Here is a 23875-nt window from a genome sequence, read left to right as displayed (position 1 = left end):
AATTTATTAAATATTATGTTTAAAGGGGACGCAATTGGCGTATATACATACAACGCAAGGGTTCGGGCATACACAATACAGCCTCTAAATAAAGCATTATCTGCCGTGAAACTCTTTATTTACTATTAATCTCCAGCATTAGTCCCCTGTGAGTCTCGCCAGCCTCGGAGCTAGCGTTAGGAGATTCTGCTCTTAAAACCGCATCTCTTCCTGATAATGTAGCTTTACATTCACCTCCAGTCACTGTCCAAGCCCCTAATCATACTGCCTCCATGACTGTTCCTGGACAGCCCACTTTCAGTCTACTACAGATGCAAGCTATGTCATCCCAGCAGCCACAATCGGCTTACTCACATGTTCAAACCCCCAATGCTACCAATTTGTTCATAGCTTCTGCTTATGAAATACCAAGGCACTCACTTCCTGTGTTTAAGAGTGGTCGAGAGAGTGAGTTTTGCCCTCCTAAAAATGGTCAGTCTCAGTGAGCAATATAAATATCAGACCCTTTTAGAACATTGTCAGCACCCTGGAGCTAAGACATTAGCCGTCCCTAGACATGGATTTGTTGAGCCGTGTATTAATCGTGGCATTCTGACTGGGCAAACAAACCAGACTTATCCCCTCCTTGACCTTTTAAGTCGAGAGCCAACATAACTCTAATGGTCACAAAGATCTGCTTTAAAGGTGCAGTGTGTAGAATTTTGTGACATCTAGCGATGGAATTGCATGTTGCAGTTGAATACCCTTCACCTCACCCTCCCCTTCCAAACATGACAGAGAACCTGTGGTAGCCTTCAATTGTCATAAAAACTTAAAAGGTGTTTGTCCTGTCTGGAGTACTGTTAAAAACATGGCAACTCTGTAGAGAGGACCGCCTCGATGTAAATATAACGTTTTTAGATATAAAGGGCCCATTCTAGGGTAAAGAAAACTACAGTTCATACAATTTAAATAACACACATTAGTAAAAACATAACAAGGATTATTTTACATTAAACACTGAACTTTTAAAGTCAAAATGCTAGAGAACCTTTCAAAGTTATTTTATTGACAAAGGGGAATACAGTTTTCTGCCGAAATCTTGCAGATTTAGCTGACAAATTACAGAAAAAGGGTGAGCATGACAAATCTAGATGCTCTCTACATGTCACTGTGTTCACTGAATGGTTTAATGAAAATCATGCCATGAACTTCTCCAGATCTCAACCCATCTGACCACCTACAGGAGACTTTGTGGTCACACAGTCCTCTCTACCACCATCGTTAATCATTCAGAGGAATTCTGTTCTTCCTTCCAGTTCCACATACTCTAAGAATCTATGACATGGAACACTGAAGCTGCTCTGAATGTTAGAGATTGAAAAATTGATTAACACACTCTACAGTGGGTTTCACTTTGTCACCCATCAACCCCAGTAACCAGTACCTGACTATTTCATTCTAACACTCCACTTGAAAATCTACCTCTAAATAATCATCTCCATCCAAACCTTTCTCCTCTCTAAGCTCATCATTCTAGAACATGACCTTAGAAATGTATTTTGTACAATGTCCTAATTTTGGCTCACATATTTCCTGTGTTTTATTAAGGGTCCTGAGAGCAGGCTGGTAACCATGACAACAGCAAAAAAAATCATCCAGCACCGCGAGATACAAGAAGATCATAGCATGTGTTTGCTAAAACTAGACATTCAATAGACACAAATTCAACACACCCACACGCACGTCCTCTTAACACAGTCAGTAGTTCACTCACACACCCTCCCACACACAGAAAGTCTTACCTCCCAGCATTGATGAGCCCAATGTCTTGTCCAGAGCAGATATCCTCCAGAATGAAAGCTTCATCACAGGTGGACATATTAATGTGGGTCAAGTTGGGTTTGCACACATCCAGCCAGTAGGGTGTGTGTTGACCAGTGGAAAGCTGGAGAATGTCAGTTATCAGTGCTGTCACACACAGGCCGAAGATATGGACCCCTTGGAAAGTAATATATTAATTACAATTATTGTTGGCAATTATATTAATGCCATAGTGTTTCATGTGTTTTTTTCTGGTTCTGTGGTTTGCTTTCAAAAACATGCATGTGTGTATAATGAGTCCTCCCACCTATGAAGCGTACAGCCCTGCGAATGTAGGAGTTGAAATTACAGCCTGCAGCGTTGATGTTGGCCTCAGTCTGTGTGGCTGACGACCTCCTGGACAGATAGCAGTACAAAATGGCCTCTCCTATCAGGATCTACATACAGACAGACACAGAGAGGATTGATGCAATACAGTGGCATTAGTGAGTCCTCCTCAAAGAGGCCTGTGATATACTGTCCCCTTTTTGCACAGCTTTTCATATACAGTCCATGGTGCAGAGTGAACAAAACTTGGCATGTGTAGTGTGTGGTTTATATATTCTGTAAACAAGTTTATTTGATTGTTTGATTTATTTTTTATACTAAATGCACATTTCAGTGGTAGCTGCTATAATTTCGCCATGCTTCATTGTGTGATGACATTAAAGGCATTCTATTCTATATAAGTTTAAATGATCTACTTGACTGGCTATTTCAGAGTTTTTTCTCTCCACAGTCGCCAAGTGCTGCTCGTTGTGGGAAATGTTGGGTTTTTCTATAATATTGCAAAGTCTCATCCTTACTATGTAAAGTGCCTTGAGACAATGTTGTGATTTGGCTTTATATGACTAAAGTACTTTACTGAACTGAAATTAATTGAACTGAATCACCTAGCTAATACCGTTCCTATGGTGAATCATGTTGGTGGCAGTGTCATGCAATGTGTGCTCACTCAGTGACACAGGTCAGAACAGAGCGAAGGATGGATATGGCCAGGTAAAAGGAGATTCTTAAAGAAAAGTTACTCCAGAGTGCAAATGAACAATGGTAAACTTTTCAAACACGACTAGGACCAAAAGCACACAAGCAAGATAACACTGGCCCCTAGAACATCTGTGGAGAGACGTGAAGAGTCCTGACGAAGATTGAGGCCACATCCATGCTAACACAACAGTGTGACCCCCCAGAATGAATTAAATCTATGGTAATGTGGGTGCACATGCATGTGTATGACCCACGCACAACAGATTCTGAGTGGCAGGTACACAGACTGAAGAGTGAAAGATTTGATCTTGTGTGAGAGAAATAACTGCATTTCTTTTGACAGCTGCAGCTGAAACTATGAGGTCTGACTGTTTGCATGGACTATGTGGACCACACAACGAGTACGTAGCAGCGTAGCATGAGCATGCCGTAGCTCACATAGCAGCATATAGTACTAAATAAATGAAAGAGCACTTATGTCATTACAAAAAGAGTAAAACATCTTTTGGTTCATTATGAAACTGTGGAGGAAAAAATTAGAACATCGCAGGCTGCCACAGTCTAGATAATGAATGGGAAACACTGTACAGTATGTTATTATTTTAAAATGAAAATTATCTCCGTCCAGAGAGGTGTTAAAGCTCTATATAAGAAATAATAACTGCCCATAATAACACGTCCATATCACATGACCATATACATACAGAGATCATGTGATGTAAACATGTAATAAGCCCCGCCCCATAGTAACAGGATGATTCCAGGAAACATGTAATGGGCCTGACTTTTTAAAATAAGCCCCCCCCATAGTAACAGGATGTTATCAGGAAACCTGTAAGGAGCCTCGATTTTCAAAATAAGTCTCTCTGTCACCAACCTGGACCATGTTATCAAAATGCAGCTTTTAAACATGTCTTTCTCTCTCACTGTCTCACTCTCTCTCTCAGGGTCTCTCTCCTTCCTCTTAAACGAAATGTCTCTCTATGGAGCCGGCAGCAAGCACAAGGCACCCATTCAAAATTTCTCCGGGAGGAATTTTCTAGTTAGTATATTTAGTATTACTATAAACATCCATTAAATGCCAGGATTTAGGGACATAGTGTGAGGTTTACTTACAGTGGCGGTGGGAGCAGCAAAGGCCAAACTGAAGAGCAGAGGTAGAGGGCAGACTTCCTGTCTAGGCAGGATGTAGGGCAGAGACAGACTGCGGTCATTACAGGTGTACCCAGAATGCACCGGTTGGAAAATATCCGTCAGCTCCAAAAAGTAAAGACTGACAACAGAGGAGGCCAGGATAGGGAGCTGCAGTGAAAAATTAAGAACAATACAAAAACATAAGATTAGAACGCACCCATCGACTCAACAACATCCAACCCATTGATGATTCCACAACTGAGTTTCAGTATTGATAACAAAACAATAAATCTTTCATAACTTTATAAGAGGTAGGGGTGACCAGCACAAATTAAAGAGAAACTGAAATGATTGTCAGCTGGGGGCCCATGAGCCACATTTGGCTTCCCATCAGACCTACAAAATGTGCTAAATTCAAAAAAAATTCTATTTTGGAAATCTTTTTTCCTTCCTACATTTTCATATACATTGATTAATTGGTGGCAGCCTGCAACAACATCAACTTTGACAACGACATATTTACTTTTTTGACTATTTCAAAAAGGTAAAATTTAATTGTAGAGCATTTTCACATTTTCACTTTGAATCAAAACATAATAGTTCTTTGACTTATTCAGAAGAACATTGAAAAATAGACTCAACGGTGCTCATCCTGAGGAGGCACAAAGACAATGTGGACCAGAGGTATGAGCCAAACAACCAGACAACCAAGAAATTTTAAAAGACGTGGGAAAGTTGAACAGTCTAACTAGTGTGATTAGTTGTAATGAATGTTTCCAGGCAATGGCAGCTGAAGCAGCATGAGGGAGAAGAAGGTAAATGGTATATATTCATATAGCACTTTTCTTGATGACCACACAAAGCGCTTTACAGTTCAGTTTCACATTCACCCATTCACACACACATCCATACAGTGCCTCTATGTGCAGCAATTACCCTAATTTGGGGTTCCAAAGACACTTCGACATGCAGACTAGGAAAGATTGGGATCAAACTGCAAACCTTCTGTTTAGAGGGCACCCACTGTAACCCCTGAGCCACAGGGACAGAAGCTACTGAGGAGAGATATGTAGTCAAAGTCAAAGTGAACTTTATTGTCATTCAGACCATACAACAAGATGTGCACAGCAGAATGAAATTGCGTTTCTCCCAGATCCATGTGCATGTAGGATGTAGAGGAGGAGGACAGCAGCCCACACAGGCAACAGGTGAGATTGACAGCAAACACAGAGATAGAGCTGATTGTATTGTTCAGTTACCCTTGCAATCATTTCTCTGAAATTAAAGAATTGAACTACCACTGCTCTGTGAACTGCTTCCTGAGAGCATTTTTTCTTGCACCTATAAGTACCTGGAGTAAATAGCCTCCACAGGGTCAGCTTTGAAAAATTCTAGCCCTTGGACAGTTGATGACTACTGACCTATAGCTTGGATTATAACTATACCATCCTGACTGGTTCTCTCACGGATTTGAAAAGGCAATGATGTAACTATACCAGTGGGAGTTACATTCCCTCTGGTCAACATACAGGGACAAACACTCACAACCCTCTCAACTAGGGCTGCACAATATTTCAAAAAATGTACATGCATTCACGCTCTGCATGTCAATATATTTGGCCAATCAGATGGAGCCCTATTGCATACAGAACTGATATGCATAAACACACAAAAACAGTATCATAGGACGTATGCGTAAACTTCGACAAAGTATGGAGAGCCGGAGGAGATGGCGGGGCATGCCCGGTTTAGCTAGATTCGGTTGGCAGTGCGCAGCGCGAAACATATAGACACGGAAAAGAGCCGTAAATCACTGACAAAGACGATAAAACTATAAAGCATCACTTTTTTACTGTCCAAACGTAATGTAACCAGACTTGGTGGAGCTGTGCACCTTCTCCCTGCATCCGTAGCCAGGTGGAATTATTTCAATAAAACCATGTTGTTGGAATGCAAATACTACTTTTCTGTTCTTTCAGTGTCTGCATAGACCACTCACTCACTGTTAGCAATAAAACCACAGCAGAAAGACTTTAACATATGCATTTGTTTATTTATCGCAAGTCATTGCAACATTCAACAACGTCATCGCATGTTTTCCTAGCAGCCCTTCTCTACATCCTGAGCCACAGCTGAGAGCTGAAGGATATGATTATGTTTGTTTCCCCACAAACACACACTCTTACTGTATCAAACTACAGCCTCATGGATAAACTATGGAGAATTTGGTATTGGGTCTGGACTTTCTCCAGAGGTTTCCTGTCACACATGAAAAACAGGAGTGTCTGAAAATGTTTTCACAACTCTTACTCGGTCAAGGTGAATCCTGCAGAGGCTCTCCTGCTGTGTTGGGTTCTTCCAAAGTTTCAGCTGACTCTATATTAGGAGAAAGTGTGGAGGATCTCTGGCAGTCAGTTTGAAAGCAGCTAAACACACAGCTGCCATGTCACATTGTTGTTCCTTTATCCTAAAGTTTGTACATACAAAGATAAATACTACTTAATCTCACCTTGTGTGACAACCTCCAAATAATGCAAAAAATTTACTTTGCCCTATACCCTTGAAAAGTGTTGTGTTGACTGCAAGCAGAGCTGAAAATATCAACAACTGAGTTTAGTCTTTTTAAGTCAAACAAAAATGAGACAAATGTTTAGACGTTCCAGCAGCTCAAATGCAAGAAAGTGCTATTTTTGTCTGTTACATAACTTTGGACTTTAGCTTGGGGGAAAAACGATAAGAGGATGTCTCCTTTAGCACATTTTCACTATTTTCTATCACTATTAAGAAATAAAACTATCAAGGTTAATGGATAGTTAAAATAATCATTAGTGCAGCCCTAGCTGCACTGAAGGCAGGCTTACTTAAATACATCCAAACTCTTCTCTGCACACACAATCTAGAGTAATATGTCATGCTCACTTTATTTCATTGTACTAGTAAGATTACAATTTGAAAAATGATAGATATTCCCTAAACATGGATGTTTCTAGAGTTGGTGAGTGCATTGAGCCTTGATTTGCTACTGTTCAAATGCTAAACTACATGATTTATCATTATAATTGAAGCACCCACAATCTGGCCACAGGAGTAGTCACTGATTGTGAAATGTGCTGATTTATCCACCAAATAATAAAAGTCAGCATGGCTAAAAGTGTAAATTTGACACTCTACACCCCAAGAGTATTACAGTAACAATTGAGTCACTATAAGTTAACTCTTAATCTACCATTTCAAATGAGAGAATACAGTATGACTTCAATGCCTCCCTATTAAAACCTATTTCAGTAAAATCTGATGGTCCACTGTGCCAAATGCTTGTTGCATCATGCAATCATGCAAATCTCACCTGAGTAAGAACAAGTCAGAAGCTTGAAAGAAAATCATGGTAAGTATTAAACTGGTTAGGGTGAAGAATGGGTTGTCTAGAGGTTTGAATCCCTCCTCCAGTCCAACGATTTCCCTTGATGATAGCACCAACAGTGTATCATAAAAAAAGTGTGTAAGAAGGTGTGTGTCAATAAAACTAGAAAAGAACTTTATAAATACACTCAATTTATTTCATGCCTATTTAGTTTTATAATGTTTAAGCAGCTATCACCTCTGCAGCGTCTCTTAGCATCCAAGCAAATAACTTTGTTAATATCCAAGCCCCTGAGCAGTTTAGTGATTGATGTGAATGTTGTCTTTGTAAAATAAGCTCTTCTCTATTCCCTTTAGACTTGTAATACTTTTTTTTACCTGAGATTCCCTTTTTTCTACGGTATTGAAGGGAAGATTCTGCTCTTAAGCTTCTTATCTGCAAGTATAGTTTAATCAAAGCTTAGAGACCCATTGATATTTTCAGACCTATATTATTTAATTTATTGTTAGGATTTTCTTTCTAATATCACACCTTATAAGAGCCCTGCTTTTACTGTAATGGATTTGCGACAGCTAACTGGGTTCCTCCTGACTTTCGTTGGACAGTAGAATGAAATAAAACATAATGACACCACTTTGAATGATTTTGCATTTATCTGATAAAAAGATCAATAGTAGTTTGACCGGCACACTGATTGTAGTAGTTTTTTTTATTTATTTAGTTATTAGGCCAATGTCCTGTTCTGATTTACTGCCCTACAACAAGAGGAACATCTGCTACAGCTAGGGCAGAGAGTATTGCACACAGGTTTTAATAGAGTCATTTATACTACCTCATCGTGCAGCTTCACTGAACTGAATCCAGTCTGCAGTAGTGGGTAGTGAGCCTCATGTAGTAATGACATCATACTGTATATTTCCTTTAATCATCAAGGGTGTACTATATCATGCAATTCTGATGAAGCGAATACATGATAATTATCATTTCAGACGTATCAACCAAAGCCCAAGTGGCCACTGTGCACACACAGGAAACCAGGCAGCAGTAGTGATGTTTTTCTCCTCTTAACGTCTCTTTCCCTGAACACACAGATATAAAAATACATCCCATTCAGAGGGCTATGTTGCCTAGCAGCCAGTCAGTGGGTAGGATGGTGTGACAGTGCGTGAGATAGAAAATGTTGCAGACACAGAGCAGCTCTGTCAAGAAGATAAAGGATGAACTAGTGGTAATTATGACAGATTCTGAATATTGTTCATTGCCATAGCAATCATAGAAAAATCAGCCCCATCTCCCAACACTAATATGTGCAATCTTGTCTTTTCAACATATTTCACTGTGGTGTGGATTCTGGAAAAATAGGCCAAGCTCAAACTAACCTCAATCATGTGTTCTGTTTACAGTTAACACAGCTTAATTAAAAACAAAAAGCATGAAATCAGCATTAACTATGTGCCAACAGGCTTTCCCACCACAGTCAGTCATCCATAATTCATTGTGCCAAGCACACTGCACAGCACTGCCTATAGCTTGGTGGGATGCTCATTCTGTGAATGACAAACAGCTATTCTGTATAAGACATCTAAATCAGTTTGATTTCTAAACACACCAGGAACTAGGAATGCTACAAGTTTTTTGAAGGTGGGTGATGCAGTGTTTCTCAACAGTAGTATGATGTAATGTTCGCAACTGTCAGTTAAATGTCTGATGTGATAGATATGGTAGGATAGGTTATCTCAAACAGGTAATAGGTCTGTATTGTGAGTGGGCAACAGTAGAGAACAACTTCACCACCACAGCTACATGTGATAGCACTACCACACATGAAGCATACTCCACCTACCCTGACCTCATCATGTAACAAAAAGGTGGAAATGGTTAGCAATGTAACAGGACATACTGTATATGGTCCAGAGGATTCTGTGGTGGCTGTGGTTATCCAGGTAAGTTTTAATAGCAAACCAAAAGCATCCATCATCATGCGCAGAAGCATCAAATATATGTGAATGTTCAAGCTGTTGTATTGACAATGTAAACAAAGGTGGCAGGGATAGCAACTCTCCAATGTCCAATACCTTTTCAGACATGTCCTCCGGGTAAAATCATGAGAATTGGCTATGCAAGTTTGCCTTTCACCCATGCACAGTGCAGTGGGATGTTCTCTCCACAAAAGCATCATATCCTCCGCATTATTCCAGCGAGAGGTGGTGCAGCCGGGTGCAGCAGGCAGAGGCAGGAAGTGACATTAATTCCGCTGCAGAGATCACATGATTTTCTTTACAACACTCAGACACCATTGTTGGCTCTTACTACCACAAACTCTCTTGACATCTTTGTAGGTGTATTCTACTTTTATGCCTCCGCCTTTTCACTGAGAGATATTTGTTTTCTTTTTGTTTTTTTAATTTTTGTGTTTGTCGCGTGTTATCAACCCCCCACTCGCTGGATCCCCTGCTGTGAATCCAGCAGGGGATCCCCTGCTGTGTTCTCACAACGAATTCGAGGGAGCTAGAAACAGTCCCGGATTACTTGGGGTTGAGAGGCAGGGTACACCCTGTACAGGTCGCCAGTGTAGAGTAGGGCCAACATACAGAGACAAACAACCATTTCCACTAACATTCACAGGTCGAATTACAGTCTTCAATGAACCTAACCCCAACCTGTGTGTTTTTGGACTGTGGGAGGAAGCAGGAGTATCTGGCGACGACTGGAGAGAACATGTAAACTCCACACAGACAGACCCTGGCCAAACCGAGGATTTGGAATTCCATCTAAGGGAAAGTCAATAAAAATCCCCCTCAACCCCCCATTTTAATCTTGTTTTCTATTAGCCTGAAGGCAACTATAATTCTGTAGTCCATTTCAGCCTGTATGATGTCATCTGGATGAAGAAAACAGATCCGGAGGAACTTTATAAAGTCTTGAGCTTGGAGACCAATTTACAATAAAAAAACCTTTATCAGAAATTGATGGATTTTGAGAGCCCTCATTAACTAACTAGTATAATATATAACTAATATCTGATGTTTTTTGTTTACTTTGATTCTTGAGAAAGTCCTTAAAAAACCTCTTAAATATAAATGAATACAATTGTCTTTGCGAATTGTAAGCATGTACCACTTATTACTAATTAGCATAGGTCAACGCCACGCCAATGCCCATAAAAGAGCATAATACTGTCAGTGGTGTCTGCACACACAACAATCACAGAAACTGTAAAAAGTGGTGGAACAAAAATCAAACGATTGGTGTACCAGACTCAAATTACAAAAAAAGTTTGATAAAATAACACAGAAAAATAGTGATCATCACACAATTGATGAAGTAAACTAGAAATATTGCACTGTGGTTATATGCCAGTGCACCAACCAGTGCAGTTTCCGGCTACGTCTTTTTTTTTTCAGATTCATATGAGATCACTGTGATCATATGAGATACCTTGGACCAAGGAAATCTGCTCAGTTCATCTTTGCGTCCAAGTGACAACTGATTATGTGTTGAAGAAATTCCCTCAAGGCAATCTTGAGATATTACATTCAGATGCCAAAAACAGGTTTTGTAAGTTCACCATGACCTTGATCCTTGACAACCCAAAATCGATAAATTAATCCGTAAGACCTCCATACACCAAAGTCTTATCAGTATATCTTTGAGTCAAAGTGAATGTTTGTACCAAACTTAATGACATTCCTTCAAGACGTTCAAGAAAAACGACGATGGAGGCATAAGAATAACAGAATAAAAAAAGTCACAGCACAAATGCAAAAGTGACAATGCAACCGCAAAAACTACAACGCAACTACAAAAACCAAATAACAGAAACACAATCACAGCAGGAGTGAGAGACAATGGATATTGACAATGAAATGGGCAGAGGTGGTTTCTGAGCTCAAGTGAGCCATTGTTTATGAGCCAGTCAGTCCTGCTTGTCTATTTGAGTTGTTAAGGTACAGGTGCTTAAAGCAAGAAGAACACAAACATTTTTACTTCATAATTTTTGGGGGCTGTGGCTTGTGTGGTTGTGTTGTGGCTTTTGCATTCATGTTTTGCAATAATACATATATCCTAGTCACTGTGAACATATACATTTCATTAATCAAGGCTGATTAGTAAAATAGTAAAATAAATGATTTGTAAGTATGTTTGTAGTAGTTCAGTACTCTCTGTTGGTCATAGCTCTCTGCTAACCTGCTTCAGCTCCAAATTCCACACCTGGTGATGCAAGCAGAGGCTGAGCTACAGCAAGCAAGACTCAGAACACACCCAAACACTTTGATCATTCATACTATCATTTAAATTTGGAAACCATGAACACGAAGTCAAACTCCAGGAAAACGTTTTCTCTGAGTTTCTCAGTCCATGGTTGTCCCCATCCTCAGGTGAGAGATTCTAAGTGTGAAGCATGACGTGGCTGTTGCTACTTTCAGTATAACGGACCACACACGTCTTTTTGTGCTCTGTCAACTACATACAGATTAGATTAACACTTATTTAAGTGTCAAGTGCAGATTTAATTGAGGAAACGCTGCACAATATCAGTAATGCTAAAAATATTTTATTCATACAGATCTGTCAGTGAGTATGCACTATGCAGTAAAGTAAATGTGGTGGCTGTGGCTCAGCAGGTAGACTGGGTTGTCCTCTAATTGCATGGTTGGTAGTTCAATTCCTTGCTCCTCCAATCCACAAGTTTACTTAGACAAGATAATAAACCTGCAAATGCCGTAAGTTCTAAGACAGTAGATAAAGATGGACAACATGACAGCTCCCTAAGTGTGAAGCGTCTCAATTACCCCCTGGTGGCTGGCAGTAGTATAGTTCATGAAGCCCACCTCCTCCATGTTAGTGGATGGAGCATGGACCAAACCAAAAAATAAAGTTTCATCAAAGATGGTTTCTGTGATTGCAGATCGTTTTTTTATCACACTGATGTATGTTAAAGTGCTCAAGTTTGGTTATAATCACTGAGTGACAGCTGAGACTGGTGTGTGATTGGTCGTATGTATTTGTGTGAACTCAAGACCACGATTGCTGCTACGCTACGTGATCGGCTCTGGATGGCAGTAATCATATCCAGGATTTTCTTTACTTAATTTCTGGATCGCGGAAGGAAGTGGAAAGGTGTCGTCCATCTTTATTGTCACCTTCAACACTTTTACATGTATACATGAAATTGTTCTCTGCATTTAACCCATCCAGTTGGCACCTGGATGAAACACACATTGACAGATGCCATGTACACACATATACTGGAGCGGTGGGCTGCTGTTGCCAGTGCCCGGGGAGCAGATGTTGGGGGGGGGGGCAGTGCCTTGCTCAAGGGCACCTCGGTCGTGGCGAGCGGGGATCGAACTGCCAACCTTCTGGTTATTGGACGACCTGCTCTACCGCTGAGCCACGGCCACCTCAATTAGCCTCCAATTAGTTCCAACATGATTTAAAGACTATATTTCAACCACAAAGGATTCAGACACTGGAACATGCAGCAAATAGCTTTTGTTAAGTAAATTTGCACTTATTTTGTATGTTTAAGTGAAGTATACTTTAAACTGTTACTTTGTTACATTTCAACTTGCAGTTTTTCTAAGCAATAAAAAAGTTGGACAATTATTATCAATAGAAATGATGATGATCGTTTAAAATGTAGTATACGTTCTCAGGGCTACTGAAAGGCTGTTCCACAGTCTGGGGGTGGATGAACTAAATACAGCACCGCTACAAGCTTTAGACCTGGAGCGAGGAACAATTGCTGCGAGAGAACCAGTGGGACACAGTGATCTGCCAGAGACAGAATAAACTGTGTCCATTCTTCATGTGATGATTAAATAGATGTTGTACCTGTGGTGTTAGTGAAAACAAAGCCCGTCCATATTCAACCAGCTGTTGTCTATAGACACTGGGAGTCTTTTCCTGTCAAGGTTTTCTGTGATGATAAATATATGAAGCCAAGTGATGTCAAATTGTTGGTCAAGCTGTATGTCTCTTTTTGTCCGACCACACAAAATTGCCGTATGCACGGTGAATCATAATTTCCAATGGGGACTGCAGAGTCACTGACTGCAAAACAAGAGTAAACAAGGATGAGGAGAATACAGATTCTCAGTCACTGCTATGAAGCTGCTTCGACTACAGGATTTCAGTCTGTCTGCGGCCTCTCAGCAGCAGACAGTGTCTTTGTCTGTTCAAGTCTACAGCGATAACTTACTGTGCGCTTGCCTCATTATATTAACCCGACATGTGGTACCTGTGTGTGGCTGCAGGACACAGACAGTCCACTAGTCAACTAGATGATGGTGAGAGAGAGCTGCCCAAACGACTGACCAACATCTGTCTGAACCACCCACCCCTCTGTGCTGTCCTCACTGACAGATCAGACTCACCAACAGCAAGACAGGACAACAGAGCACTGTCACAAAGGCTCTGATGTCAGGACATGTCATGTTACACTGTCAGTCAGATGGTCAGGCAGTCAGTTGTTCAGCAGTCAGTCAGTCAGCCAGTGGCACAGCAGTCAGCCAGTAGCTGAGCAATCAGTCAGTTGTTCAGCAGTCAGCCAGTAGCACAGCAGTCAGTCAGCCAGTGGCACAGCAGTCAGCCAGTAGCTGAGCAATCAGTCAGTTGTTCAGCAGTCAGCCAGTAGCACAGCAGTCAGTCAGTCAGTGGCTCAGCAGTCAGCCAGTGGCTCAGCAGTCAGTCAGTCAGTCAGTCAGTGGCTCAGCAGTCAGAAAGTCAGTCAGTGGCTCAGCAGTCAGTGGCTCAGCAGTCAGTCAGTCAGTCAGTGGCTCAGCAGTCAGTCACTGGCTCAGCAGTCAGTCAGTCAGTGGCTCAGCAGTCAGAAAGTCAGTCAGTGGCTCAGCAGTCAGTAAGTCAGTGGCTCAGCAGGCAGTCAGTCAGTGGCTCAGCAGTCAGTCAGTGGCTCAGCAGTCAGAAAGTCAGTCAGTGGCTCAGCAGTCAGTCAGTCAGTGGCTCAGCAGTCAGTCAGTGGCTCAGCAGGCAGTCAGTCAGTGGCTCAGCAGTCAGAAAGTCAGTCAGTGGCTCAGCAGTCAGTCAGTGGCTCAGCAGTCAGTCAGTCAGTGGCTCAGCAGTCAGTCAGTGGCTCAGCAGTCAGTCAGTCAGTGGCTCAGCAGTCAGTCAGTCAGTGGCTCAGCAGTCAGTCAGTGGCTCAGCAGTCAGTCAGTGGCTCAGCAGTCAGAAAGTCAGTCAGTGGCTCAGCAGTCAGTCAGTCAGACAAGCCTTATCGAACAGCAGCCTGTCAGTCTGTTCCATATACCACGACTGCAAGATAATGTAGTACATGTTTAAATAGGTATATATATATATAGATATAGATACAGAGAGAGAGAAAGAGAGATGGATGGATGGATGGATAGGTAGATATTCACCTCTACAAAATAAAAGCACGGTAACAGAGTGACGCTGTCCTTGGTTTCCTTCCCGCCTTTCAGCCGCTCCTTGGCACGAGACATCACGAGCGCCCGGTGCTCTCCCCCGCTGCCGGGAGACAGGGAGCTGTACCTGATTCCCGTCGTAATTTTGGCGGAATTCAGACCGAGTCCGGTTCCCTCCGAGTCTCCTTCACCGGCGGAGCTCCATCGCCCGCTGAGCTGGAGGAGCTGGTGCTCGTCGGTGTGGTTTGTCCGCTCTTGCCCCGAAAATGCGGTTTTTTTGCGGGGCTGTTTTTGTGGCGGACTTAAAAATGGTGACAGACACGGGTTGTGTGGAATGCGTTGTTCCAGTCTGCTGACATGACACTCACTGAATATTTCTCCTGAGGTGACAGAGCGACCAGAGAGGAGGCGTTCCTCCGGTCAGATCCTCTCTCTGTCAGTCTACCTCTCTCTATCCACCTCTCTCTCTCTCTCTATGTTTCACTCTCTCCATGTATCTCTCTCTCTCTCTCTCTCTCTCTCTCTCTCTCTATCTATCTATCTATCTATATATATATATCTTCCTCTCTCTCTCTCTCTCTCTCTCTATCTATCTATCTATATATATATATATCTTCCTCTCTCTCTCTCTCTCTCTCTCTATCTCTCTCTCTCACTCTCTCTCTCTCTCTCTCTCTCTCTCTCTCTGCTGCAGCAGGTGTCATCACGGCCCAAACACAGACACACGTTTCCTGTCACGACTTTCAAAATAGACCCATTCAACTATTTCTCATCGCCATAGTTTCCGATCCATCCAATAATTCCCCTCGGGTTTTAAACCCCACGTGCAGACATTGGTCAGTTTATCGCCATCGTCTCCAGAGGTGCTCCGCTGTTATTTGAATTGTAGCTGTGCACTGCAGGTATTAATGGTAACATCCGGTCTTTTCAGGCTAATTTCCGCTGACTTGATGTAAGTCAGCAGCTGCCAGACTGCGGAGTAGACAAATTGAGAAGAGGTGAATTTACAGAGGTCTCACTCTGCACCTATTGAACCGTCCAAATATACTGAGGCTTGTTAGCCTCCATTGATTTTTTTTGACCCGTGTTAGATCTTGATGTCAATTGCTAATAGTGAGGTCTGGGATTTATCCAGAGAAACATTTAGCAAGAAATTCAATTTTATGGAGAACCACAAGCCTATTCTATCTGTACCCTGTTCTATCTGTAGCTGAGTTTCCTTCAGGTTTGTGTGGGGGAATGTCCCTATGCAAAAAGCTACTGCATGCTATGAAGCAGCGGCCTCTCACAAGTGGTGGAGAAAGTATTCAAACATTTTCCCTGACAAAAATGTAATCAAATGAAAGCACTAACTAGAGTAAGTATTTGCCTTAAAATATACTTCAAGTCCTAAAAGTATACATATAACTCCATTATTAACTTTAAAACAACAATAGACCCTGTCACATCAGTAAATAGTGCAGCAGAAGATGCTGCTGAAAACACAGCATTTCATTCTAATAAATGGCTTGGTGTGGGCAGTGGCCTCTTTCAAATCCTTTTTTAGGTTGAACACAATACATTGTAAAGATGTTGTGGACTAGAAAGTACAGACATGTGCTGATATAGTTAGTGAAGTAAAAGTACCTGAAAATAAATCTACCGCAGTACACATGCATGAACTAATTATTTTAGTAAATAAATGTGAGCTGGTGGTAGATTTCTACCACAGCAGCAGCATTTCAACAGGAAGAGACAGGGCAGACTATTAGGAGTCCCAGCTCGGTCCTGGGTTACCCACTTGACCCAGTGGAGGTGTTGGGACAGGGCGGGATAATGGAGAAGCTGCCTTCTTTGATGGACAACCAGTCCCACCCCCTGCAGAACACCATCACAGCACTGGGCAGCTCCTTCAGCAACAGACTGATTCACCCTTAGTGTCTGAGGGAGAGGTATCGCAGGTGGTTCCTTCCTGCTCCAGTAAGACACTCTCACTTTTTAACTGTGCATTGTCTGCATCATTTCTGTCTGTGACATTTAATGGCTAATGTGCAATACATTGCACTCTACACATTTTCACACTGCACATATTCTGTTTACACTGTATATAAGTTCAATCTCTTTACAATATAAGTATGGCATGCTACTTATTATTCCTTTACTGATGTTTATTCCTGAATGTCCTCTTGCTGTTGTAAAAGTGCACATTTACCCACTTTAGGACTAATAAAGGATTATCTTATCATATCTTATCTTATCTTATCTAATCTTATCTTGTCTAACTTGTGACCAAATTAAAATGAAGTGATGAAAACCTCCTCTCAGGTTGTGATGTGTGAGCTAGTGATGGGTTTAATGAGCAGTTAAATCATCATTTTGCCAGTATAAACACATTTTCTTGTTTTTGTTCAGCGAGTGATTCATCACCTTAATATACGAGCTTTGTTCTGCAGAAAACCAAACCCAATTGATGGGGTAACGTCACAAGTGTGCTAAAAACCTATTTTCCTCACCAGTAGCGCGCATGTGTGTGTAACAATATATGGGACACATAGCCCTCAGGACATACACTGTTTGTGTCATGTCAGGGCCCCGGGCCACTGCCTGCAATATGCTCTCAGTGTTTTCATACAAGTGATCACAAGTGCCTTTACAATGACTATTCTGAAAGACATGACACCTACAGAATGGATGAAAGGGTGAATAATGCCTTTGTGCTCTGAAATGATGACGTGTTTTCATTTCTGATAACAAAAGCTTACATCTATTTGACTTTGGGGGATCTCATTTGAACAGAGATAAGTAAACGTAGCAGAAGAAAGAAAATATACACTGTTATATATAAAAATCCAGGTATTCAATAAGGCTTACTTTTTGGTGAGTGGGTTATTTTCCTGTGCAACAACATCAGGACAGAGCCTGTTTTTTTTGGTAATTCTTTAAAAAAAAATACAATAATCACCTTTTACACAGCTTCAACCTGAGCAGCTCTAATCAGCAAATTCAAACCTGTACAAGTTATGATTTGCTTTACATACAAATAATTATTATTATTATAAATTCAAGGTTTGATCTGTATCCATCATCCATCCATCCATCTATCCATCTAACCAAAGTGTCACTATATGTAAAAAAAAGGATACAAATATGCTGTATTTCATTTTGATGCTATCAAGCATGTTGTCAAATGTTATGTTGTAAACAAGGTCAGTTGGTCGAAAACAGATGGAAATCACAAAATAATAGATGTAGGGTTTGCATTGCACATGAATGCTGCAGATATGAACAATTTCAGTGTTCTGTGTAGTTAAACATGTAGCATATGAACTGTGGAATTCAATATATATCACATCCAAGTATGTAAAACTGACAATTCACTGCCAGTAATGATGCCCCCTTATCATTACGTAACCACAATTTGCCATGAAATTAAAGAGAAATAACTCTTTAGTTTATTTTGATTCAGTCACACAGCCATTGCACTGCTACCACAAATACTAATGAGTGCACCAAATTTGGATTAATGCACTTCTGTAAATAGTCCCGGACAAATGCTCAGTTTTCTCCTGTTTGAGTCAAATCTCATAACAAAGAGTGACATTACTGAAAAATGACACATCTGTGATCTGCTTTGAAAGATTTATCTCATCTGAGTGAACCACTGGGTTTGGGTTGAAAGCCACACAAGGGGTATATTCTAAAGGTACTCAGCTAAATGTGATTCTAATGAAAAATCTTGTCCACATGTCTTTTTCCATACATATAGTTTAACAAAACCAGGGACAGGTACGTAAATAGATCTGAATACATTCTTTGCTTGGAATTTGAAAGTCACCTTTTCAGTCCTTGTGTGAAAACCTGTTATTAGGACTGCTTCTAAACCTCATTTCAACTGGCTCCACACATGAATATTCTATGTACCATCTTTGTGAACAGTGCTGAGGGTGATGTTGTAATGCGAACAGCTACATTTATAATCTTTTTGAACTACTTTTCACAATAACTACAAGATTGAAAGAAGAAAAACTCCGCCCAGTCTTTGATTTTCCTCTCAACGGCTGACTCTCAGCATGTAATTTTGACAAATTACTATCTTACATGCTTCCTGTCAGTGATTTAGGAAGCTTTCACTGGTCTTGAACACAGTATAGGTCTCTGCAACATGTAAATGAAGCAAGAAGAAGAGTGAGACTGACCTGTGGTTTGATCCTCATAATGTCTTCATGGTAAATATCCTGCTCTTCTTCTGTGTCACCGTATTTCTGGATCGGCTGCAAATGTTTTCCTGCTCTGTTGTCACTTTTAGATTCTGGGCCAGCAAACCATGCCAGTCCAATAGGGGATAATGCTCCCTCTCTCGCACGTGCACTCTCTCTCTCTCTCAGTCACAAAGACTCAAAAGTGTAAGAACCACCTTGTTCTGTTATACATTGAGTGAGATGTTGGGTTTGTAATGGGCTGAGAGAAGTTTGTGTGGCCACTGAGACTCAATCATTAACTTCATGTATAACTTTCACAGTTATACGCTCAACGAGGATTTTGGAGTGAATGGAATATTTGTAATAAGTGGCAGTATAATTGGATAGTGATTTATTTCACTGCACCTCACTATACCTCTTTGGATATAATATTTTATAGTGTACTTCTCGATTCAATTTGGAAAGACATGTCCACCTTTTATGTTTATTGTTCATTCACATTATTGTCTTTTAGTCGTACAAGTTTGTCACATTTTGCCTTCAGTTCCTCTCAGATTTAAGAAACTAGTAGGTGGGTTTTTAAATCTGCTATATTTTGCAGTTATTGTGATGTGTTTGTGTCATTATAAAGGATGCTAATTTAATTATAGAATTTAATTTAATGAATTTGGCAAAAATAAAGAACAAATTAATGGTTTGTTTGTATTGTTTGCTGGAAATTAAAGTTGATAAATATAAATATTAAACTTTCTTTTCAAAAATAGGTTTTAAGAGTTGAAAATCTGTCATAATCATGTACACATCCAATGAGTAGATCTTCCAGTGCTTAAATGTAGTTACAGAGAGAGCACGAGAGACAGGAACAGAGGGCATTCACAAGTAAATAGATGTTTACAAGTAAAAGGTAGTTGTCCAAAAGAATTTAAACAATATGTTTTGGTAAAGGGAACTACAGCGTCATTCAGTAGAGCACATACCTCCAAGGCCCCACAGTCCCCTTACATTAGACCATGCTGCACCAAAGTGCACACATCAATGCAATTATTATTTCTGCCAGTAAATGTTGCACGATTTTCTGAATCAGGGGTCACCAACCTTTTTGAAACTGAGAGCTACTTCCTGGGTACTGAGTCATACGAATGGCTACCAGTTTCATCCACTCTTCTGAAATAACAAATTTGCTCAGTTTGCCTTTAGTGATATATAATTATTAAGGATAAATGATACTCATCTATGTGAAGACACTGATCAAGTTAATTATTTCTCACAATAATTATCAACAATGACGTAACAAGGTGGGAAACAGATAATATCAATATTCAACACTTTATTTCTAATAATCTCAGCAATTGTTTACATTTTCAGATGATCACTTCTACAACATTTCATAAGAAAAATGTTGCAAATCCACCAGCCACTGACAAACCATTTTAACAAATCATAGTCAATAGTCAACTTCAATATGAGAATAAAAATTTGACAGGATAAAAAATAAATAATTAAATTGAATTAGAAACACATATCAAATTTTAGACGCAGCTCACAGGTGAGTTGTCAAAGTCAAAGTCAGCTTTATTGTCAATTTATTTCTGCAATATATACACAGACATATTGAGGAATTGAAATTGCTCATACTCTCGGTCTCCCCAGTAACACAGATTTAAGTAAAAAAACACTAAACACTGAATAAAAGTCTTAATATAAGAAAATATTAGAAGAAAATAAATATAAAATATACACTATTTTGTGCAAAAAAGTAGCAAAAACAGTCAACTTTAAGTATAAAATATGAAATCTAAAAAAACAAATAACAGAGACAGTGGACTGCAGTGAATGAGTTACTGGTGGTTGCAGAATGCTGTGCAAATTAGCTGTATGGAAACAATTTAGCAGAATGTACCAAGCTTATGACTGGTTCAAAGGAGCATGATGCATGCGCTTGTGTTGTTTCTAGAACAGGCCTGCGGGATACTCACGTGGTCCTTGGGGCGACCTGGTGCACCGTGTTGGTGGCCCCTGCTCTAAATGAATAACATTAGGAACCGTGTCATCTTCTCTCGGTATCGTCTCCGGTACAGCAGGTGGCAGTGTGAGCTACTCGCTCGCACCTCGGCCGCTACATGAACACAAGAAGAAGAGCCGACACTGGCTAGCCGTGGTTAGCTAACATGGCTCCAGCAGCAGGACGCGGAAGAGTCCCGATGTCCCGAGGCTGTGAGTGAATAACCTGCTGCTCCTGCAACAGACAGTGGCGCGTGGAGCCACATCACCGGTGGTTATGGACAAAACGTTCAGCCAGTGGAAGAAGCAGTGTGTGAACAAGCTGGACCAGAGTAAGAAGGGCTCTGTGGACCAGGACATCACACATGTCGTGTCCCTGCTCAACAGCCGAGAGGAGTTCTTCACCACCAGCTCCTGCTCCGGGAGAACCATCCTCATCGACGGGGTGAGAGACGCTTTCTTTCCCCCGGACTGTCCTCTGTTAGCACTGGACACCCCTCAGTGTCTCACAGCTGTTGTAGCAGCTTTTAACATCTGTGTCCCCCCCCCCCCCCTCCCCCAGGGTCCAGAGGGCAGTGGTGTCCAGAAACAGAACCGTACCTGGTTGTTTGTGTCACATCAACAGTGCACCCCCGATGACCTGGTGAGATGTGATTCTGACAATCCACGTGGGGAGACGGAGAGGTCAGTGATGTGAATGAAGAGCACGCTGTGTTTGTTCCTCAGAGGTCCTGTCTGGAGAAGTCCACCGGAGACGCTGTGTTGAAGTTCGAGCCCTTCGTTCTCCACGTCCAGTGCAGGAGGTTAGAAGATGCACAGCTCATGGTGAGGTGTGTGTGTGGGTGAGGTGTGTGTGAGGTGTGTGTGTTTTATTGTTTTATTATTAATGGTTTTGATTATTATTTATAAGGGCTTTACAAATACAATTTGACTGAGGGGGATCTAGGTTTTTATTTACTCGCTTTCTTTAACATTACAAGATTTTTGTGAATTTCTCAAGTAAATAATGATGATAATAGTAATAATAATAATAATAACAAGAATTCTTAAATAGTGCTGAGATCTTTATGAACAATACTACTGATATATATCTTTGTGCAATTTGGTGCAGCTTAATTTCCAGGGGATTGTTGGGCCTTAGCAGAGGAATGCACTCTGAGTACCATTCTAGTAAAAGTGCTACAGTTGGCATCTTTATCTGAATGAGTCCTCAGATGAACTATGCACTGATTCTAGCATAGACGTTATACAGATAATTATACATTATACAGACTTTTCTTTGCTCTCACACACATCCAACATATTATATCAAATATTCTTAATGACTTTGTGTCAAAGCAATATTGCCAATTCCCAATATTGTTTAAAAAAAATATGACAATGTTGTTTGCAATTTGTGAAGATAAAAATCATCTTCCATAGACACATAGAAGGGATCAGGGATTAATTGAATATTGATCACTATCTCAAAATAAATAACTTGCAGGGTTTCCCAGGGCTTGGTGTTGGGCTCATTGTTGTCTATAGATATTTTATAGAAAAATATTATAGAAAAATTTTCCCAAAATATTCAAAAAATATATTATTTACCAATGTATTTTGTTGTGGTAAGGATTTAAAACAACTTTTGGATACAAAGTAAAAATATTAGGAAACTCCGTAGAGATCTTTTGATTCTTATAAAATAACACTTTAGTTGTGTAAAACAAAAGTAAATATAGTAGTTGAATATACATTTAAAAAATATTAAAAACTGATGTTTAAATATATGATGTGATCGTTTTGATTTAAAGTCAATTTGTCCTATTATATAGTTTACTAGCTAACTTCACCATGTGGTTGTTAAATATCTTTTTCTGTCCTCCAGCACTCAGTGGCCATCAACTCAGGCTTCAGGAACTCTGGCCTCACTGTCGGCAAAGCAGGAAAGATAATCACGGTATGTGTAGAGACATTAGTGACTTTTTCAGATTCATTTAAATAGTAACTTTAAGTCAAATTTTAAAAAACTAATGAACTGGACAATCAGAATAGTGTGTCGTGCCAATATTCGGTTGTTGTCTTTAGGCTGCTCCTGTTAGGGCTCATCACAGGATATGAATACGTTGCATATATGGTGAAAAAGGCTTCAACATGCTGTATCCTGGTGCTGTATTTTGTCCCACCAGGCGGTCCGTAGCACCCATGGCCTGGAGGTACCTCTGACCCATGAAGGAAAACTCTTGGTTGGACATGAGTACCTCAATTTCCTTACTCAGACAGCCAATCAGAAGATGGAGGAGAACCTTAGACGGATCAACAGGTCATTCTTCTTATCTGCTGTTAAACCATAGCTGTTAGCTACGACACACAAAACCTTCTGTTGGTTGTGTCCATCAGAATTCATTTCAAACCTCTGAATGGGAACTCATCTGCAAGGAGCTCTGATTTTTGTGTTTCTTGTTTTGTCATATCCAGGTTCTACCAGAACCTTCAGTCAGCTCTGATGACAGAGCAACTACAGAAACTACAACTCCCAGATCCTCCCAGCTCACAGGAACCACAACATCCCCCTAACAGACTGGAGACAGAAAAAGACGAGAAGAACAAAACAAGTGTGTATAAACGGAGGCGGAAGAGACAACATCAGACTGATTGTTGCCATGGTGACGGATCCAGTAGTGTGGAAGAGCCAGATGTCTGTCTGGATCTATTAACATGAAGTGGTGGCTCTGCACACGTGCCAACTTGCTTAGCGTGTCGTCGTCTGGTTGAGAGTGTCTTTGTGAAGGCTTTACTGCTGATTTTGTTTTTAAGAGAGGAGGGGCTTTCGCTACACAGCTGAACTGCCCTGGAGCAGCTTTTTAGTCAGAGGATTTGTTTGAAATGTGTCCGCTCACTGGAACAGTAAAGCCTTCATTTCCTCACCACCCTAATATTGGCTAAGCTGCTACAATGATGTAATAAACACATATTTTTATACTTCACTTTGCTTTAAATGTTTT

At 40.6% G+C, this 23875-nt stretch overlaps 2 protein-coding genes across 6 annotated transcripts in view; one reads left to right on the top strand and one right to left on the bottom strand.

Moving 5' to 3' along the window:
* Positions 1 to 15225, bottom strand: part of plppr4a (phospholipid phosphatase related 4a) — a 39658-nt gene extending 24433 nt beyond the window's left edge. For 2 of the 5 annotated variants that reach the window (XM_069511290.1, XM_069511292.1), the window contains exons 1-4: positions 14707 to 15220; positions 3946 to 4131; positions 2111 to 2240; positions 1785 to 1980 (exon numbers count right to left, since the gene is read on the bottom strand). In XM_069511290.1, coding sequence (XP_069367391.1) covers positions 1785 to 1980; positions 2111 to 2240; positions 3946 to 4131; positions 14707 to 14790 — 596 coding nt within the window. In that variant the 5' untranslated portion in view covers positions 14791 to 15220. Of the gene's footprint in view, positions 1 to 1784; positions 1981 to 2110; positions 2241 to 3945; positions 4132 to 14706 lie in introns of all 5 variants that reach the window. The other 3 variants (XM_069511293.1, XM_069511289.1, XM_069511291.1) reach the window with 3 other exon arrangements.
* Positions 15226 to 20986: 5761 nt separating this feature from the next.
* tyw3 (tRNA-yW synthesizing protein 3 homolog (S. cerevisiae)) lies at positions 20987 to 23857 on the top strand. The gene is made up of 6 exons (XM_020105260.2): positions 20987 to 21336; positions 21454 to 21534; positions 21618 to 21716; positions 22759 to 22830; positions 23060 to 23193; positions 23349 to 23857. Exons 1-6 carry the CDS (start codon positions 21169 to 21171, stop codon positions 23590 to 23592), a joined length of 798 nt encoding a protein of 265 aa, XP_019960819.2. The 5' UTR covers positions 20987 to 21168; the 3' UTR covers positions 23593 to 23857.
* Positions 23858 to 23875: the final 18 nt, after the last annotated feature.

The sequence above is a fragment of the Paralichthys olivaceus genome, chromosome 16, assembly GCF_024713975.1.
Source record: "Paralichthys olivaceus isolate ysfri-2021 chromosome 16, ASM2471397v2, whole genome shotgun sequence".
NCBI lineage: Eukaryota > Metazoa > Chordata > Actinopteri > Pleuronectiformes > Paralichthyidae > Paralichthys > Paralichthys olivaceus.
Note: the sequence above shows the minus strand (reverse complement) of the source record. Positions and strands in the feature narration are given on the sequence as shown.

Bases quoted from the DNA above. Each gene is read 5' to 3' on its own strand.
- tyw3 (XM_020105260.2), top strand. From the start codon at position 21,169: ATGGACAAAACGTTCAGCCAGTGGAAGAAGCAGTGTGTGAACAAGCTG. The intron at 21,717-22,758 runs GTGAGGTGTGTG...TCTGTCCTCCAG, and splicing joins TAGAAGATGCACAGCTCATG to CACTCAGTGGCCATCAACTC. The intron at 22,831-23,059 runs GTATGTGTAGAG...TTGTCCCACCAG, and splicing joins AAGCAGGAAAGATAATCACG to GCGGTCCGTAGCACCCATGG.